Below are 21,568 nucleotides of genomic sequence, written 5' to 3' on the forward strand. Positions count from 1 at the left end.
TATGACGTCAGGAACCTGGCCCAGCGAGGCCTGCGACTCACGAACTTCACCAGCATCGACCCCCATTGTTGCGCGGGAACCGCGATACTTGCAGCCTGTGAGCTGTTTTCAAGACGAAGCTCCCGCGGGGCCCCGCCCACCGCAGTTCTGGGAACCTCATTGGCCGGCCCTCCGCCCGCCGTCTCTATTAGCCCTCGGGATTTGTCACGGGAGGCGGGAGTCCCCCTCCCGGGCACCGATTGGTGAAATCTTAATGACGGCAAGCAGTTTTCCAAATTCCTATTGGTTCTTAGGCCTCCGAGTGGGCGGGGAAAGGCAGAGCGACAGGGCTCAAGGAGGGAAGCGCGGAATGCGCCGGCGCGTAGTCGGGGACGCCGGGCCCAGGGTTTTGCTAGGAAACCGACTGTTGTTGCCCCGCCCCCTCGGGGCTTTTGGTCCCGTTAACTGTCGGGGTGCGGGGGGCTCCAGGGCCGGGCGACATGCCGGTGCGCTTCAAGGTGAGGCCGGGGTCCGCGGGCCCGAAGGCTGATGGGGGGAGCCATGGCGGGGCGGGTGCGAGGCGTGGCGGCCTCGCTGGCTTTCTGCGCCGCGCCTCTCGGCCCCCGCAGAACCTGCCAGCCTCCGAGCCTGCCTGCCTGGCACAGCTCTGGAGGATGCTCGTCTCCGCTTTCCTAGCTCCCTCTCCGCTCGCACTCACTCCCGACTTACCATGTGGTCCCGTTAGATGGTGTTGAGATGGGTTCGGGAGGGAGAGCACCGTAGCATGGGCTTCAGATTGGGACACTTGTGGCCCACCTCCCAGTTGAGCATTTAACGCCCCCCCCCCCTTTAAAACTTTTAAAGTGCGTATATCTTTTAAAGGCTTGAGAAATGGGACCTTGACAGGATGAAGACGGGGTGTGAGAAATTCACATTATTCGTCGTCGCGCATTTGGTTCGTTAACATTTCTAGGCAGCTGAGAGGGTCAAGCACCCTTCAACAGGACGCTTGACCAAGCTGTCCACAAACCCTGACCGCCTTAGCTTTGTGCCTTAAGGACTTGTATCCAGATTGGGAGGGGGATTTGTCTTTCTTCAATTGACTGGACAACATTTTCAAAGGTACTAGGCATAATACATGATAATATTGTGTACTCCTCGAGGCCTTCTTTAGGATAATTATAGTGGTGAGGCTTTCGATTGTCACTGTCATTAGAGAAGAGCTCAGGCTTTGGGATCGGGCAGCCGGCGGAAGGGTAGATGTTCTGAGTCTCAGATCCCTGCTAGCGTCTGCCTCAAGTGGTTGTGAGGATTAAAGGATAGAAAGCATGTGAACTGCTTAGCACAGGGCCGGGTAAATATTAGCTATTGTTAAGGAGCTCTTCTTTGTTTAACTGTCAATCTTAAGTCTTGCAAACCTTTTAGAGGTTCAGAAATGATTTTTACTGATGCCTTCTTTAAAACAACGCTCATTACTTACATTGTACTCAAATTGTACTTTGCATTACAGGGGCTGAGTGAATACCAGAGGAACTTTCTGTGGAAAAAGTCATACTTATCAGAGTCCTGTAATCCCTCAGTGGGTCGAAGGTCCCCATGGGCTGGACTTAGATCAGATCAATTAGGTAAGTTGGGGAAATGAATAGTCATTTTTACTTGAATAAGCCTTGGGGTAAGTTTGCAAAATGATTAAAAAATTGTGAAGCATTGGATCAGTTGGCCTGGTTGACTTATGCATTCGTTTATATAACACATATTTTTTTTAGGATTTACTAGAGGCCAGGACCATTCCTAGCTTCTAGGGAAATAGCCTCGAACTAGACAAAGACCCTTAAGTGTAGGGAAGAGCAGAATAAGTAACTTATTAAGTAAGCTAGGGGATTTCAGGTTGTTTTTTAAAATTGTAGGAGAGCATGATAGATAACTTTGGGGAGGGATGGAGCGGAGGAAATATACTTTAGATTCGCCATTTGAGCTGATATATGAAGACAGAGTAGACGAGCCTGGGGAGGAGTATTCCCAAGGTATTGAGGAATTGAAGCTTAGATAGATTATGTTGCCCAAGGTTCACAGCTAGTAAATGATGGGACCAGGATTTGAAATCAAGTCTGTACTGTTCAAAACCATGAGTTCAGAGGCCACACTCTTGTCATCATACATGTTTCCTCCCTTCATACCAAGGAAGTCAGAGCCCTGGGCCAAGGTTTCCCGAGTGTGGCAGCGGGGAAAGAGACTGACTTTATTCTGCCTGCTTACTTATTCTCCCTCACTAGAGTATAAAATCTCAGAGCAGCGCTTTGTCTGACAGTCTGTCTTCACCACCTAGTTACCACGCAGTACCTGACACACTCTAGTTCTTATTAACACTAATTTCTGAATGAATGAATAAGCCTGAGTTTGAATCCACGTTAGCTGTGAGACCTTGGGGAAAATTTGGCCTATTTCACCAAGTGAGACTTAGGAAGCCCATTGCACAGAACTGCTGGGAGGGAGTAAATGAGCTGTTGCCTGTTAAGGGCCAGACCCATACCTACAGATGAATGCTTGGTGCCTCATATGTGAAAGTGCCTGATATGTGGTAGATAAGTTCCTCAAATGTTAGATGTTTTGAGCCAGGGGAAGGAAAGGCTTATGAGTGGGTGCCAGGCCGGGGAAATTAGTGAAATGAGAGTGTTTCCAGGATTAGGTTTGGGAAATAAAGGGAAGAGTTAAATGGAAGGGTGGCTCTTTTAGGGATCCTTTGAAGTGTCGGAATCCTTTGCCCAGAACCTGACTTCAAAGGCTGGATGTCCCTGTTTCTTGGGCAGGGTGTTGCTCATAATCCTCTCCAAATGATCAGAAGTCCCACAAATTTGATTAGATAAGAATCCAAAATAAATCTCTTATAGTGTGGATGCTCCACGGAGGGTCTAGAGAGAAATTGGGTAACCAAATAGTTGCTTCCATGTCCTTTTAACTTAGATGAGGTATGTTTGAGGGTTGAGAAGTAATGAAATGATACTTTGGAGAATGATCCTATATAATAAAAGGCTAATATACAAATCGATCAAACAGTGGAATGACTGATCACTATGATGTGCACTGACCACCAGGGGGAAGATGCTCAATGCAGGAGCTGCCTCCTGGTGGTCAGTGTGCTCCCACAGAGGGAGCGCCACTCAGCCAGAAGCCAGGCTCACAGCTGAGGAGCACAGGGGTGGTGGTGGGAGCCTCTCCCACCTCCGCAGCAGCGCCAAGGACCCCTTGGCGGACATCCCCTGAGGAGTCTCTGACTGCGAGAGGGCGCAGGCTGGGCTGAGGGACCCACCCCCAGTGCACAAATGTCGTGCACCAGGCCTCTAGTATATTATAAAAGGAGGAATGGTCTAGGGAGGCATGTTAATGGAGAGTATTAGGTAAGGGGGAGGCCTGAGTGAGAACTCCAGGATGTTCATAAAGGAAAGTGGGAGGTTTGCCAGGAACAACAGTAGTGTTAACTAGGACTGGCTGGGTGTTTTGTTAACAAGTGTATTTTTTCCCCATAGTGTGTTTTTGCTGGTGCTGGGAGATAAGGGCAGGCCATTTGAAAATCTTCTCCATTTATTTTGTTCTTCTACCAGAAGCGCCTGTCTGTGTTAAAGCAGAGAGAAGTCTAGTGGGCTTCAAACTTCAAGCTTTCATACCCCTAAAAGAACTTAAAAGGTCTTTATATTCCTTCACATTTTTAAGTTGGTATTTAATTTTTTATCATAAGTATGAAAAAGTTTAAAAAATGTGATTTCTGGTATATTAATTATTGTACATGTATTTTACATATGTTTTGTTAAAATTGGAGCTTCCAATTTAGCTCATTCAGTTTATGGTAAATGTTCATCATAGATAATTGGTAAAGTTAGTCCTTGGCAAAAATAATCAAAATTATTTTCTGTGAGAAAAAAGAGGTCTAACTTTTCAATCCAAATAAATGTGTTAATATGCATATATTCATTTCACTTGATGACCCTCCACACCTGAATTTTAATTTAAGATAGGTAGATGGAAAAGATGTGGAGCTGGGTGAAGTAAGGCGTGGCTCCTTTGTTATTTCTAATCTCTGCCTTCTTTGCTTTGCTGCCAGGATTTATGTTTTCTTGAATTGTTCCTTTGTTTTCCTTCTCTACCCATGAGATAGTTTTTATTCCCCGAGGCTGGTTGAGAAGTGTCTTTCTTTTGTGAAGTGGGAAAGGGGTGATTATGAAAGGTGTGGTGGGAAATAAAACTACAAATGGCAGGTGCATCTCTTAGGCAGATCAGTGTCAGGAAGTAACATATGGAAGTTAGCATCTGGAAAATGATTTCCTTGAGCTGCCCATTTCTGTTTACCCTCTCCCCCCACCTGCAGAATACCTATATATGCCTCCAGACATATATGCACCCATTTTGAAGACCACTGGTTTAGGGAAGCCTGGAAAGGATGGGGACTCTGTCTGTGGCCAGTGGTTGGAACATCTACGATAGAGGCTAAAGAACTATGGTGTTTTTTTGTTTTGTTTTTACCTCATGCCGGATTTTCTGTCCTCCTCCTCCTTCTCTTCCCTTCCCTTCCCTTCTAATCTATCTTTCTTCCTCACTCTGTACAATCTTCTTTCTATATAAAGAATGGCACCAAACTGGGGCAGTATCTTAGTGTCTGTCATTCCACCGAGCTCCTCTTACCTCGCAGCAGGTTAAGGTTTTGGACATTTGTTGCCAGACAGAAATATAGAGAAATAGTATCTTAGCTCTTGTTAAAAGGGTTCATTCTCTTTAATTCTCAGGAAATCAAGGCAAATGTAGAACCAAGATCCATCATAATGACATCTCATCCCTTCTCATCTTGGTCTGCTCTGCATAAGAGAAGCTTTGTGAAAAGTTCCAAATTTTGACAGTACCAGGGCCCATTGTTCTGTTAAGTAGCACAGGAAAGAAATTAGAAACGGAGCAGCATGTGCTGCTTGACTTGCCAGGCCCATCACGTTGTGATTCTAGTGACTTGTGTGAGGATAACTTGAACATTGTGACCCCAATTTTAATATTTTTTGTGGTCAAACTTGTAATATTTCTTTAAAGCAAAATTAAAGATTTTATGTTGAAAAACTATGCTTAGATTCTCAGCTGAATTTTATATTTCATTTCTCCTCTTATAAGTGTTATTAAAAGTTGTCTTTGTAACCTTATGCTTTGGTATCTGCTACTTGTGTATACTATATTTTGTAGGAATCACAAAAGAGCCAAGTTTTATTTCAAAAAGAAGAGTCCCTCACCATGACCCACAGATTTCAAAATTTCTTGAGTGGAATGGAGCTACCTCAGAGAACAGTGTGGTTGTGTCACCAGAACCTGAAGCCCCAGAAGCACTGGAAACACAAGGGGCAGAACAAAGAGATGTTAACCAAGAAAGAGTTCTTGCACTAGAAGCCACCAAGGTTCCCAAGAGAACCACGTGTCACTCTCCAGACTCCAGAGCGGAAAGGGCTTCAGATATCGTGGAAAATAATACGGATGCAATAATAAACCACATACCAGTTAATGAAAATGTAGAACAGGACAGTTGTACCAAGCTTCTCTCAGAAAAAAAAGATAATAGGGTAAGTACATTCACTGTATTTCCTTACAAAAGCATATAATGTTTTTGTAGATTTCATCATTTCAGTATTATTTAATGCTTAAAATTTTTCTGTAGTTTTCTATAGCATAGTTAACAAGATATTGACTTTATTGTGAATTAGTTCTATTCTTTTTTTCTTTAATTCTTTATTGTTTAAAGTATTACATATGTCTCCTTTTTCCCCCATTGACCTTTTCTCATCACTCCCACCCCCCAGTACATGCCCTCACGTCCCTAGTGTCTGTGTCCATTAATCATGCTTATTTGCATGCATACAAGTCCTTTGGTTGATCTCTTATTCCCCACCTCCATCCTCCCCTGCCTTCTCTATTCTTAATAGTCACTTTGTACTGGTTATACTAAGGTATTTCTTCATTGCGTGGACAGCTTGCTTCTGGATTTTATTCATCATATATCAGTACCTGAGTCCTAAGGGAGAGATCAAGTTGAGACAGAGAAGGGGAGTAGGTCATTACCTCTGGCAGGGATGGTGAGCTGACTTCTACTTAGGCTCTTTTCAATTTATTATTGTATACCAGGAAGAAAAAAACAAACAGAATCTCAATTGATGAAATGCAAAAGAAAGGAGAGTTTTGGCTGGATCTCAAAGATCTTGCAGTTCTCTCTTATGTCATAGCTGGCCTGCAGAAGGTCCCTGCGAGCACATAAGCAGAGGCTGCAGGGACCTGTGCAGACAACTCACTGCCTCCCACGTTTTTCTCCATTGCACTGTGCTTCTTCCCCATTTCATGTGCACTGCTGACTGGAACCACGGAGAGGCATTTAGAAGTGCTGGAGAAGAATCCATGGCCTGTGAAAACCAGGGTGCATAGGGGAATCAAGGAAGGTGATGTGTTAACAGGGGGAAGTGGTGTCCCAGAAGCAATGTGTGGGTGAAGCAAGAGGCTGTTATTTCTCAGTAATAGATTTAATTAAAAATAATTGGTAGGAAGGAACTGAGACTTTTTAATCTTTTTCTGAGATGCATAATACTTTCTTGACAGTATTAAAGGAATTTTAAATAGATTGACAATTTAAAAGGTAGATTATCAGTTGAGAAAAGTTGTGCAACAATGTGGATATCATTAATAATGCTGTACTGTAGACTTAAACATTTGTTAAGGGTGAATTTCATGTTATGTTTTTTAACCACAGTAAAAAAGAAAAATTTGAATGGAAATTTTTAATGACTTTGGGTGGGATTGTTTTTCCCCTAACAGTTGGATAGATTTCTGCAGAAGAAAGCTGGATTGACTGTTGTTCCTTCACAAAATGTCTTGAGAAATTCTGAATATCAAAGGCAGTTTGTTTGGAAGACCCCTAAAGAAACTGCTCCAGTTTTTGCAGCCAATCAGGTAGTTTAATGGATGTAATATATTTTTGAATATCATCATTTAATCTAGTTATGTAGATTTACATAGAACTAATTGCTAAAAGAAATTAGATACTTAAGTAGGCCTGGAGGTAGGTTCTAGAGAAGTGAAAATGAGAGTCTTGCTAAAATTATTTGATTACTTGTGATTCATATTATATTGTCCTAGGCTACTGATGATCATTGTTGCCATATCTATTATATATGCTAAATATGAGACAGGGGTAATGAGAACTTTTTTCTCAAATAATAAGTTTTTGCATGCTGTGAGTTCTTTTATTTATTTAAAAATTAACTTGGTTTTATTCTAAAATGTGTTTAGTCGACTAATATATTACATGTTTTTTGTCCTGTAAGAAAGGCATAATTGCTTCGGATATTTATTTTAATAAATATAAAATATCTTGATATTAACAGAAGATATACAATTTTATCTTTTTATTAAAGGAACAGTAATAGGAATTCACAGTTAACAACATTTATAAAATTCAAAAGCTATAAGGATGACTAAATGTGATATTAGATTCATTGTACCCTTACACAATTTTAGTATTGGATTACCATAACCAATAAATACTCTTGTTTTACTCCTGTCATCTTCTAGACAGTTCTTAGGCTCTTAACTCTTTACGTTCTTAAACGTACTCCTAGACCTAGGTAGGAAATACTGCCATTTAGAATGTTCTCAGAGGCTCATGACAGCTCAGACTTTTGTTTCTCCTCATCTTTGTGTTTTTCTTCATATAAACACACACACACACACACACATACACACGCACACACTTCTCTTTACACATCCTCACATTCATTTTCTCTTGTATTGCAACATTCACTATAAACCCCTAAGTACTGAGAAGATAGTTAGATTTAGCTAGGCAAGAACATAAATCATTTTACACTAAGATAATACCAGTGATTTATATATTGTGGAAGTTTTGGGCTTATTTACTTGTTATTCAGTTTTTAAAATACCTGAAATTTATATAACATTTTAGGAACATATAAAATAATATAAAATGATATATACCCTTTATGAACCTAGTAAGTAGGATCAATACTTTTGCTGGCTTACTAGTATTCTTGGATAGTAAGTGTACCTAAAAATTACTTAATACCTAAGAATTGTAAATTCTTCCGTTTTTATAGAGTATATCACCTTTAAAATATAGATGATTCCAATTAAAGTACCATTAACAACTTTTACATATTTCAATGAGACTATTGTATAGAAATGTTTTTTTTCATAGGATTAGAAGTATAATGTAAATCACTAGCAATACTATAGTAGTTTTATTGCTTTTATTATGAGGTTTCCAAATAATTTTGGGGGGAAGCAAATACCCTTTGTTACTTCAAAGCATATCAGTTTCAGGGTCTGTGGACTGAAGAGCTCTTTAAAGAAATGAAATGCTTGCTGATGGGAACCTCTACAGGAGCTGTTTAGTTCTGTTCATCAGACTCCTGTTTTCTGAAAGGATGTCTTATATTAATATGTAAAGGAGTAAGCAATATTTGGCAGATAAGTACTTGAGATTATATTGTATATTAAAAAGATACACTGTTTGGATTCAGTTTCTATGAAGATGTAGTATTCAGAGTTATAAAGAAATAATATTATTTGAGAATTCTATCTTTTTCATTTGCTTTCCTGGTAAACAGTAATATACCATAAAATGGAAACCATATTATGAAGTATTAAGGATAAAAGGAAACATTTAAAAATAGGAACATAATAATTATGTGACTTTTTCCCTTGCCTTAAACTAAAAATAAGCAAAGAAACAAAAACTGAAGAAATGAACATACCAGACATTCAAAATGTTAAGCATTTTCTATTGCAGGAAGAAAAAATTACATGTCGAGGGGGAAAAATGGTAGAGCTGACTATAGAGTTGCCTTGTAAAGCTAATTTCTATGTTCATATTATTAAAATACTAGAGGCCCGGTGCATGAATTCATGCACCGGTGGGGTCCCTCAGCCTGGCCTGTGCCTTCTTGCAATCCAGGAACCCTTGCAGGATGTCAGACTGCTGGTTTTGGCCTGGTTCCCGCAGGCCAGGCTGAGGGACCCCACCAGTGCACGAATCCATGCACTGGGCCTGTAGTGTGCATATAAGATCTTTGATTAATCTCCCCCCTTCCCTCTGAGATTATCAGTCTGTTCTATGCTTCCATGCCTGTGCATTGAGCCTCTTCCCCCCTGGTGGTCAGTGCGTGTCATAGCTACTTTTCGAACGGTTGAACGGTCGAATGGTTGCTCAGGCTTTTATATATATAGATGTCTATTCTATGAATTCCATTACCAAACGGATGTGAGACTTTGGGGAGAAAAGATAGAAAAGATATGGTGCATTATTTTTCTTGGGTTAAGCATTATTTTGATTATAATAGCTATTATTCAGAACATAGTAGTAATGAATATAGAAAGTTGATCTTCAGATTTATTTCCAGTTTTATTGAGGTATAATTGACAAAAATGATATATTTATGTGTACATATGTAATGAAATGTTTACCACAATCAAACTAACACATCTATCCCTTCACATAGTTACCTTTTTTTATTGTGAGAACATTTTTTTTTATGCTGAGATCTACCCTCTTAGCAAGTTTTAAGTATACAATACAGTATTATTAGCTATAGTCACCATGCTATACTTTTGAGCTGCAGAAATTATTTGTCCTGCGTAATTGAAACTTTGGACTTTCAACCAATATATTCCCATTTTCCCCACCCACTGGCCCCTGGCAACCACCATTCTACTCTACTTCAATGAGTTTGACTTTTATAGATTCCACATGTAAGTACAATCATGCAGTATTTGTCTTTCTGTGCCTGGCTTATTTCACTTAGCACATGTTCTCCAGGTACATCCATGTTGCAGATGACAGGATTTCTTTTCTTTTTAAGGCTGAATAATATTCCATTGTATATACATGCCACATTTTCTTTATTTATTCATCTGTGGATGGACACTTAGGTTCATTCCATATCTTGGCTATTGTGAATAATGCTGCAATGAACAAGGGAGTGCAGATATCTCTTCAAGATACTGATTTCAATTCCTTTGGAAATATACCCACAAATGAAATTGCTGAATCATATGGTAGTTCTGTTGTTAATTTTTTGATGAACCTCCATACTGTTTTTCATAATGGCTCTACTAATTTACATTCTTACCAACCGTGTTCAAGGGTTCTCTACATCCTTGCCAACATTTATCTTTTGTATTTTTGATAATAACAGTTCTAACAGATGTGAGGTAATTGTCCCATTGTGGTTTCGATTTACACTTCCCTGATGATTAATGATGTTGATCATCTGTTTGTATACCCATTGGCCATTAGTATGTCCTTTTTGAAAAAAATGTCTATTCAGTTTCTCTGCCCATTTTTAATTGAATTGGGGTTTTTTTCTTTGGAGTTGTATGAGTTCTATTATTATTATATACCTACTTTACAATATGTTTTTGTTGATTTTAGAGAGAGGAAAGGAGAGGGAGAGAGATAGAAATATCCATGAGAGTAAAACATCAATTGGCTGCCTCCTGCAGGCCCCCTGCTAGGAACTGAGCCCATATGTGCTTTAACCTGGAATCGAACCAGTGACCTCTTGGTGCATGGACTGATGCTACATCCACTGAGCCACACACTGACCGGCCTATTATTATATATTAATCCCTTATTAATATATGATTTTCAAATATTTTCTCCCATTTCGTAAGTTTTGTTGTTGTTGATGGTTTCCTTTGCTGTATAGAATTCGGGTTTCTCTGTAATTATTTTAATATTTAAAATGTTATATTCAATTTTCATTTATATATATAACATGCATAATTTTACATAACTGCATAAATGTAAAATATTATAGAAATATTATAAAAGATTAATATCCTGAATATGTAAATATATAACAAAGTATACAAGCAAGAACACTTAAAATCACCCCTCTGAAATGATTACTGAAATAATCATTGTACATATTTCAATGTGTTTTTAGCCTTGTTCTGAGCATATACACACACACACACACACACACAGACACACACACACACACCACACATCCACACACACACACTAGAGGCCTGGTGCATGAAATTTGTGCACTTGCGGGGGCGGGGAGTCCCTCAGCTTGGCCTGAACCCTTCAGCTACGCCCACAGCCAATCAGGAGTGAGTATGCAAATTAAGCTGCCGATGGTGGGTTAGTTTGCATATGCAGGCGCAGAGAGGCTGGGAGGGGCGGGACGCCTGCTATGAGGGGGAGGAGGGAGAGCAGAGGGAGCTACAGGAGCAGTGCTCTGGCCGGGAGTGAGGACTTGCAGGCTCCCAGGTGGCCAGGAGCAAAGCCAGGGGAAGGAAGCCCTATTCTTGCACAAATATCATGCAACGGGCCTCTAGTCTATAATAATAAAAGCTAATATGCTAATTAGACCGGACAGCCGAATGACCTTCCAGATGTCATTCCCGATGTCTTTCCAGATGGAGCCTTGGCGGCTGGGGCCGAGGCAGAGGCAGTTAGGGGTGATCAGGCAGGCAGGTGAGCAGTTAGGGGCGATCAGGCAAGCAGGTGAGTGGTTAGGGGCGATCAGGCAGGCAGGCAGAGTAGTTAGGGGCGATCAGGCAGGCAGGCAGAGTGGTTGGGGCGATCAGGCAGGCAGGCAGGTGAGCGGTTAGGAGCCAGTGGTCCCAGATTATGAGAGGGTGCAGGCTGGGCTGAGGGGATCCCTCCACCCCCAAGTGCATGAATTTTGTGCACCGGGTCTCTTATATTCTACATATAATTTTATATCCTGACCTTTTTATTTAAACTTAATGATATGCTGTATTTTGACATTTTCCCTGTTATATATTTTTTGAAAATAGGATTTTTTTTAGACTATGATGTATACTCGTGAATTTTTTTTAAATTTTTATTGTTGAAAGTATTACATACATCCCCTTTTCCCCCCCATTGACCTCTTCTAGCCAACCTCAGGCTCCTCACCCCTACCCCTGCCCTTCACCACCCTATTGTCTGTGTCCATGGGTTATGTATATATGCATACAAGTTCTTTGGTTGATCTCTTCCCACCTACCCATCCACCCACACTTTCCCTCTGAGATTCCACAGTCTGTTCCATGCTTCTATGTCTCTGGATCTATTTTTTCATCAGTTTATTTTGTTTGACTTCGAGCATTTTTTCATATGTCTCTTGGCCATCTGTATGTTTTCTTTGGAGAAGTGTCTGTTTAGATCTTTTGCCCATTTTATAATTGGATTGTTTGTGTTCCTTTTGTTAAGTTGTATAAGTTCCATTATATATTTTGGATATTAACCCTTTATCAGATGTATCATTGCCAAATATGTTCTCCCATATAATGGGCTTCCTTTTCATTTTGTTGATGGTTTCTTTTGCTCTGCAGAAGCTTTTTATTTTGATGTAGTCCCATTTGTTTATGTTCTCCTTAGTTTCCTTTGTCGTAGGAGATGTATCCACAAACATATTGCTATCAGAGATGGCTGAGATTTTTCTGCCTATGGTTTCTTCTAGGATTTTTATGGTTTCATGACTTACATTTAAATCTTTTATCCACTTTGAGTTTATTCTTGTGTATGGTGTAAATTAGTGGTCTAGTTTCATTTTTTTGCCTATGTCCGTCCAATTTTCCCAACACTATTTATTAAAGAGACTGTATTTACTCCATTGTATGTTCTTGCCTCCTTTGTCAAAATTAATTGAGTATAATGGCTTGGGGTGATTTCTGGGGTCTCTGTTCTGTTCCATTGATCTGTATGCCTGTTCTTGGCCAGTACCAGACTCTTGATTACAGTGGCTTTGTAGTATAACTTGATATCTGGTATTGTGATCCCTCCAACTTTGTTCTCCTTTCTCATGATTGCTGTGACTATTCAGGGTATTTTTTGGTTTCATATACATTTTTGGAGTATTTGTTCTAGATCTGTGAAACATGCCGTTGGTATTATAGATTGCTTTGGGTAGTATGGACATTTTAATGATGTTAATTCTACCAATCCATGAACACAGTATATTCTTCTACTTGTTTATATCTTCCTCTATCTCTTTTTTCAATGCCCTCCGGTTTTCTGAGTACAAGTCTTTTACCTCCTTGGTTAAGTTTATTCCTCATTATTTTAGGAATAAACTTTTTTTGTTGAAATGGTAAATGCCATCAATTTCTGTGTTAATTTTGTATCCTGCTACATTGCCGAATTCATTTATTACATCTAGTATGTAGCTTAAAACACTTAAGCTAAAAATAAACATTTTGCTTATTTTGCTCATTGTCCAATCAACAAGTTCTTTGGTTGATCTCTTCCCACCCACCCACCCTCCCACACCTTCCCTCTGACATTTGTCAGTCTGTTTCATGTACCCATGACTCTAATTCTCTTTTATTCATCAGTTTATTTTGTTCAGTAGATTCCACATATGAGTGAGATCCCGTGGTATTTGTCTTTCTCTGACTGGTTTATTTCACTTAGCATAATAATCTCCAGATCCATCCACGCTGTCACAAAGAGTAAGAGTTTCTTCTTTTGTACAACTGCATAGTATTTCATTGTGTAAAATGTACCATAGGTTTTTTATTCACTTATCTACTGATGGGCACTTGGGCTGTTTCTAGATCTTCGCTATTATAAATAACACTCCTATGAACATAGGGGAACACATAGTCTTTCTGATTGGTGTTTCAGGATATCCTATATAATAAAAGGGCAATATGCAAATTGACTGAACGGCGGAACGACCGGTTGCTATGACGCACCCTGACCACCAGGGGGCAGACGCTCAATGCGGGAGCTGCTCCCTGGTGGTCAGTGCACTCCCACAGAGGGAGTGCTGCTCAGCCAGAAGCTAGGCTCACCACTCACGGCTGGCGAGCGCAGCAGTGGTGGTGGGAGCCTCTCCTGCCTCCGCGGCAGCTCTAAGGATGTCTGACTAACAGCTTAGGTGGGAGCAGGCCTAAGCCATCAGTCGGACATTGCCCCAAGGGCTCCTGGACTGAGAGAGGGCACAGGCCAGGCTGAGGGACCCCCTGAGTGCACGAATCTCATGTACCAGGCCTCTAATTTAGGTCTATTCCCCGAAGTGGGATTGCTGGGTCAAAGACAGTTCTATTTTTAATATTTTGAGGAAACTCCAGACTGTTTTCCATAGTAGCTGCATCAGTCTGCATTCCCACCAACAGTGCACTAGGGTTCCCTTTTCTCCATATCCTTGCCAGCACTTATTTATTTGTCTATTTTTATGTCCCTTTGCCCATATTTAAATTGGATTGTTTTCTTGCTATTGTGTTGAGTTCCTGAATATATTTTGAATATTGACCCCTTATGAGATCTAAGGTTCTAATATTTTCTTCCATTTCATACATTGTCTCTCATTCTGTTGTTTTCTTTGCTGTACAAAAGCTTTTAGTTTGATACAATCTCATTTCTCTATTTCTGCTTTTGTTGCCCTTTGGATTTTATTTAGACATGTGAAATGAAATTACAGAGTCATATATAATTTGGCCGTTTTTATTTTCCGTGATTCAACTTTGTGCGTGAAAAATTTTAAGCTATTGAAAAACTGAGTTCTGTATAATTAAACAACAAAAAATGAAACTAAACTAATTTTTGTTTTAAGGTTTTCCACAATAAAAGCAAATTTGTTCCACAATTCAAAGGTAACTCAATAATCCATGAAAGTGAATACAAAAGAAATTTCAAGGGTTTGTCTCCTGTGAAAGAACCGAAATTAAGAAATGATTTGAAAGAAAACGGACATTTTGAAACAGTATCTCCTGAAAAAAAGGTATTCATCAACTCTTTAAATAAAACAAAATCCTCATTTTAGACTCTCACATTTTTTTCTTTCACTTACCACTACTTGGCATTTTTGTTATTTGCTAGTTCATTAAGGCATTTGTTTGTTCATTAAATGGCAGATTCATTGAGCACTTAGTAGGAACTGGGCACTGGGTAGCTACTGAGAATACAATGATAACTATGCTAAGTTCTAAGCAGTTCTTGAGCTATTGGGGAGACAGAAGTGAAAATAGCTAAATGTAATACAGAGTGATGAATGCTTCACAAATACAGCAGGTAAGTCTGCTATGTCTAATATCAAATGATTGACCTTTCAGTGATGTGGGCTTCACAGGTAACAGCAGTAACAGAAACACATACTTGAAATTAAATAATGGAAATAAAACATAAACACACATACACACTAGTATTTTATTTTATATTTTACATATTTTCACTGATTTTTTAGAGAGAGAGAGAGGAATGTTAAGGGAGGGAGAGAAACATTGATGTGAGAACGGAACATTGATCGGTTGCCTCCTGCATGCTCTCCATTGGGGATTGAGCCTACAACCCAGGCATGTGCTCTGACCAGGAATTGAACCAGCAGCCTTTTGGTGCACTGGACAGTGCCCAACCAACTGAGCCACACCAGCTCAACATATTTATTTTATATCAAAGTTTTAGCATGCCAAATTATAGCCAGTGTAATTCACATGCTTTAACTCAGGATATACAAGCACCTGCTTCTCTGTGAAATTATAGCTATTTAAGTTGCAGCATCAGGTTGAAATTATTGTAAATTATAAGTAAACTAGAGGCCCAATGCACGAAATTTGTGTAAGAGTAGGCCTTCCTTCCCCTGGCTGCTGGCACCGGCTTCCCTCGAACCTGGGTTTCCCTCCGGCCGCCAGCAGGCACCTGGGACCTGGGCTTCCCTCACAGCCCCAGCTTCGTCAGGAAGGTCGTCCAGAAGGATATCCGGTCTAATTAGCATATTATGCTTTTATTATTATAGATTGGGTATAAGTCCTATATTATACCTGATGCTTTTTGGGTTCTAAAAATAGAAATTATATGACTAAAAGTAAAACTTTTGGGGCCTATGTTGTTCTTGGAGAGAAAAAAGAGTGATTAAGTTATTAAGTAAAGCAATGTAGTAACTTATTAATTGGGGTCTTATATTTAATTACTATAACATAACTAAATATAAATTTAGAGTATCAAGGGCAAATGTTAGATCACTGCTCAAAAGGTAGTAACAAAAAGTTTATTTACTTTGGTATTTATTTGTTAATTCAAATTATTTTTCTAGCCAAGGAGCTAAAATTTTAATTGTTAGAAAATGAAACTATATCCTGAGCTATACTTCAAAAAACTAATCAGATATACTAATTTCAAAACTTCTTTGTTGATTTCTTGTGATTTCTATGTTATCTTTAGTAGTTAAAGCTTTTTTCTAAAAACAAAATTGTAACACAGTATTCAAGTAAACTTTATAATATGCTTTTAAATTTTTTCATTTTAGTGTAATAAAACAGACAATTCTTTAAAATTAGAAGCAGAAATGGAATCAAAAGACTTAAACCAGCTTAAAAAGAAGCTCACTCCTTGGAAACATCAAAGGCTTGGGTACGTATTTTATAAGATAAATACCATAGTATTTAGATGATTGGCATGATGAAATATTTACTCTTATTTCTTTTCTGTTAGGAAGGTGAATTCTGAATATAGAGCAAAATTTCTGAGCCCAGCCCAGTATTTATATAAAGCTGGGGCATGGACACAAGTGAAGGAAAATATACCAAATCAGGTGAGTCTACGTAAGCTCAGTAAGCCTTCATTTTCTTTGAGCCTTTATCAGTAATAGATTTAGTAATAGAGACAATATAAAGATGTATGATACAATAATAGCAATAAAAGTATCAGGAACTTAAAGTTGTATGTATTAGGCTATAATTTATCAGTGTGTTTACTTTTTAAAAACACCAACTAGCTCCTTAGATAATAATAATTGATTATTATAAAGTCTTTAAAGTTAAAAATATTTTTACAGTCAATATTTGGTTGTGTTAATAAAGTCAGTTTATAGAATTGTGGTATGATATATTTGATTATTTTATAACATCCAGACTTCTACCTTTGCAACTGAAGATTAATTAATTTTCTAGATTAGTTTGTCTGACAGTGGTAGCTCCTATCATTATGTACCATTACAGTCTGTAAGTACAGGCAAGGAGTGGCCTGTGCTGATAGAGGTTTGAGTTATGATGTCAGGATACCCTGACATATGGGGGAAATTCTGAGAATCCTAAAGAAAGGTATAAGGGAAAGAGTAATCCTTGAATTATTAAGTGCTAGTTTAGTACTAACTTCTTATAGTCAAAGGATAAACAGTGGAGCTTTTTTGGTTGTTATGGTTAGCATCTTTTAAACCACATCTTGAGGTTTTTCTGCCTTTTCTGTGTGAATTAGCTAAATTAAAACATATTAGTTTAGGTTATACATCAGTAAATACTTCCTCCCCCTATCATTGTAAAGAGAGGAGTAATTTGGATGGGGAATGAATCTTTTATTTAATTCCATACTTAAAACCATGGCTAACAATTGCATGTCATCAGCTTCTGGGGTAAGGCGTTGGCACTCTGAGTTGCTTGCTGGCTTTTTTGCACTGTTAGCTCCCAGATTCATGTTCCAGTGACTTCTATGCTCGGAATGTTGTTTCAGGAGGTTACTTGATTCCTTCCACCATTGCTGCTCTCTACTTCCCTACTTGAACATGGCTCAGAGGCAATACAGTCAGAGTAAGAGACAAAGCTTGAAGCTGTTCCAGATTATTATTGGGGGAAAAATTTATATATTCACTCTGGTGAGATCAAGTTAAAAATATGTGCATTGAGCAGTTTATAACCATGCCAGACCTTGGTGAGGAGCTCTGTATTGAAGGAGTATGGGGTGGGGAATGAGGAAAAGCTGGGGGCAAAGGCAGGACACAGAATGTGGCCATAGAGGACTGTGTGGTGTCAGCCGTTCCACCTGTCCTGTTTCTTTAAAAAAATGTATTTCTTATTGATTTCATGGAGGAAGGGAGAGAGGGGAGAGAGAGAAATATCAGTGATGAGAGAGAATCACTGATCAGTTGCCTCCTGCATGCCCCCTACTGGGGATGGAGACCACAACCCAGGCATGTGCCCTTGACTGGAATCAAACCTGGGACCCTTCAGTCCACAGGCCGACACTCTATGCACTGAGCCAAACCAGTGAGGGCCCACCTGTCCTATTTTTTAGGTGTTTCACTAGGTTGGTTCATGAGAAGCTCCTTGTTTTGGAAAAATTATCTTAGTCTCTGAGACTTCTTTAAACTAAGATGAGTTGGTATTTAGACATCAGATCTTAATGGACTAAGGGGATCCTTATGTCTGATAGTCCTTATGCTGCCCTGATAGACGAGAACATTTTTGTTGTTAATAAAAGAACTGTCTTTTCAAGGTTTCCTAATATGATACCTTGGTGTGACTTTTGGGGGGGAGTTTGTTTCATTAATTGCCATTAGTGGTGATAAATATTTAAATAGTAGTATAGTTTGCCTTGACCTTTATTAGCAAAATTATTCAAAAAGTAAATTGAGTTAGAAAAGAATAAGAATTTTTAGTAAAGAGGGCAGTGATCACTGATGGTGATAAAAGTCTATAACCAGGCCACAGACTTTAATGTGGCCACATTTTTTTTATATCTTAGGTTTTGTTTTGTTGTTTTTTTTTCCTACTGGAAGGCATTTACTGTATGTTAAGTGTCTAAACATAAGGTACTCCTTTATTTTTCCACTCCTAACATTTAATGAAGGAATGTTATTGATACTCATCAGTGCACTTGGACGTCAATTACTTTGTTATCTTAGAATGTTAACTTATTTTTTTGAATCATATTACAGTTTTCTAGCCCATATATCATCTTCATTTTCTTCTATGTTGTTTGAGATATTACTTTTAAAATCTATTTATAGTCTAGTCATTGGATATTGTATTCTAAGTCCCAAGTATCTAGTCATATAACATTAAGGTAGTTGGTTTTATTTGTCCAGTGGTTGTATATTTCTTATCTCCATAATATAAGTATTGTTTTGAAAATGCTCACTTAAAGGATTGTCTTTAATAATAACCAGCAATCGTAATTGTTAGCGCCTTTCCTCAGAATAGCTACTAAATCCATGTTAAATTTCCTTTTTTCTTGACTGTTAGATAATCTAATAATTCAAATTACATTAAGATAATTTAAAAATTTTAAATAATTACAGTTGACATACAGTATTAGTTTCAGGTGTACAACATAGTGATGAGACATTTGTATACCTTATGAAATGAACATACATCCTATCTAATAAAGGGTGAATATGCTAATTGACCATCACTCCCTCACAAAGATGGTGGTGCCCACACCAATAAGGAGGGAATATGCTAATTGACTGCCATGTCTTCAAAGATGGTGGCGCCCACAGCCACAAGATGGTGGCGCCCAGTCCCCTCAGCCCCCCAGGCACCCAGGGCCAGCCCGAGGCATAGGCAAGCCTCAGATGGTGACTTCCCAGCTGCCCAGAGCTGGCCTGAGGCGCAGGCAAGCCTCAGATGGCGGCTGCCCGAGGCTCAGGTAACCAGGGCCGGCCGAGGCTTGCACTGCCGGCAGTGGCAACAGCAGGAGTGTGATCGCCAGGTCGTCTCCTGCCCCTGAGGGCTCCTGGATTGTGAGAGGGGGCAGGCCAGGCTGAGGGCCCCCCCCCCCCCCCCCCCGCTCCAGTGCATGAATTTTCATGCACCGGGCCTCTAGTAGTTATAATACTAGAGGGACCCCTCTGGTACAAGAATCCCTGCACTGGGCCTCCAGTATGCATATAAGATCTTTGGTTAATTTCTTCCTGCCCTCTCCCCTCCCCACTTCCCTCTGAGATTCATCAGTCTGTTCCATGTTTCCATGTCTGGGTGTTGAGTGTCTGCCCCCTGGTGGTCAGTGCACATCATAGCTACTGGTCGAACAAACGAACGGTTGCTTAGGTTTTTATATATATAGATTACTGACTATATTCCCTATGCTATACTTTATATCCCTGTGACTTTTTATAACTGGCAATTTGTACTTCTTAATCACTTTCACCTTTTCACCCAACCCCCTCCCATTTCCTGACCATCAATTTGTTCTCTGGGTAAATTATTTTTAATGTGTTTCACAGATAGGACTTTATTTAAGATAAAGTTCCACATTCTATAATTTGACAGACATTGTAAGGACTACTAGATATAAAGATGATGCCTCCTTACTTTTGGGGGATGATTTTTGGAAAAAGAGAGTTTTTATATTTTTCCCCTGGTTTTATAAGTTTGAATTTTCTGTATATAGATTTTAAGTGATTTAGTTAAATTCTTAGTTGGGGAAAATAAACTCAGAAATGAAAACATTCTACTCATAGTGTTTATTATATCATGTAATCTGATGACATTACCTGGAAAAAGATGTGTGTGTTGTTTCAGTTGAGTTTGGATTGGTTTATTTATATCCTTTTTAGTGCCTCGGGTTCTTGGCTGTAAGGATTTTTCTTAACCCTTTGCACTCGCTTGCTTTTTTTCTCAATTCCTTTATTCTACTCGGGATTTAATTTTTTAAATACCCCAGATTTTACAAAGCGCAGAAGTAGAATAAAAAACTGGAGTTTATTTTCATACAAACTTATTTATTTGGATTTTTTTATATTTCAAATTATTGATACATTCAGTACAATTTGACATACGAGCTGCTACCGATGCTAACCGTGTCGAGTCACACTCGACATCCGAGTGCAAAAGGTTAATATTTTGTACACACCATCGATTTTTTAAAACTCTAGTAGAACGCCTTACGAGATATAAACCTCCTGATTTTTATTGTTGTTGTTCATTTTTCCATTGATTTTTAGAAAGAGTGGAAGGGAGGGGAACAGACAGAGAGAGAGAAACATCAATGTGAGAGAGAGATCCATTTGTTGCCTCTGGCATATGCCCCAATCTTGGGCTGGGGATCGAGCCTGCAATTGAGGTATGTGCTGTTGAGGGCCAACATTCTAACTGCTGAACTGCACTGGCCAGGGCTCAACCTCCTAATTTTTATCTTAGTTTAGGATTATAGAAGTTTAAAATTATGTATTTATAAAACATAACACTAAAATTATTAATAAAGATTGCTGATAAAGTAAATTTGAAACATTGTTTTGAATGTCAGAAACAAATAGAACAGTAAACCAAAGTTTTACTGTATCTCTTTATTTCTGTATCTCTTCTCCCTTCTTTAAAAAAATTGATGTCAAATAAAACTGGATCACTGTGTACATGGAGAGCATATTCATCCATCCTTTCATTTATCAAATAGTAAGGTCCTCCCACGTGGATAGAACGCAGCCTTCTTCGCTGTTCCTTTCCACTCCACCCTACACACAGTATAGGACTTATAGTCCCCCTTTTGATCCATTCTTTCCACTTATATCTCATTTGGTTATTATGGCATAAACCATACTAATATTACGATAATAAATTATCATAGAGGAGGAGGTTTACTCCTCTACCAAATTGAGCACATTGAGTACAGGGACTTTCTTGCTTATCTTTGGCTACCAGTCTTTAAGCTCAGGTGGAGCACATAGTCCACACTCAGGACAGGTTGTTGAAACAATGTTTAAATGCTACATTCTTCCTTGCCTCAAGGAGTTCATAGGTTAATGGGAGAGAATGACACTAGCAATTAATTCCTGTAGGATAAAAGAAGTACTAATGGGGATATACACCAAAGGCTTTAAGAACACAG

General features: G+C 39.1%; 1 protein-coding gene across 2 annotated transcripts in view; it reads left to right on the top strand.

Annotated features, from left to right (window-relative positions):
* The first annotated feature begins 364 nt into the window (after positions 1-364).
* The window catches only part of MDM1 (Mdm1 nuclear protein), a 39,918-nt gene continuing 18,714 nt past the window's right edge, over positions 365-21,568 (top strand). For both annotated transcript variants that reach the window (XM_028156474.2, XM_008148767.3), the window contains exons 1-7: positions 365-497; positions 1,490-1,604; positions 5,194-5,564; positions 6,805-6,939; positions 14,586-14,753; positions 16,275-16,378; positions 16,460-16,559. In XM_028156474.2, coding sequence (XP_028012275.2) covers positions 480-497; positions 1,490-1,604; positions 5,194-5,564; positions 6,805-6,939; positions 14,586-14,753; positions 16,275-16,378; positions 16,460-16,559 — 1,011 coding nt within the window. In that variant the 5' untranslated portion in view covers positions 365-479. The remainder of the gene's footprint in view (positions 498-1,489; positions 1,605-5,193; positions 5,565-6,804; positions 6,940-14,585; positions 14,754-16,274; positions 16,379-16,459; positions 16,560-21,568) is intronic.

This window comes from Eptesicus fuscus, chromosome 7 (genome assembly GCF_027574615.1).
Source record: "Eptesicus fuscus isolate TK198812 chromosome 7, DD_ASM_mEF_20220401, whole genome shotgun sequence".
Taxonomy (NCBI): Eukaryota; Metazoa; Chordata; class Mammalia; order Chiroptera; family Vespertilionidae; genus Eptesicus; species Eptesicus fuscus.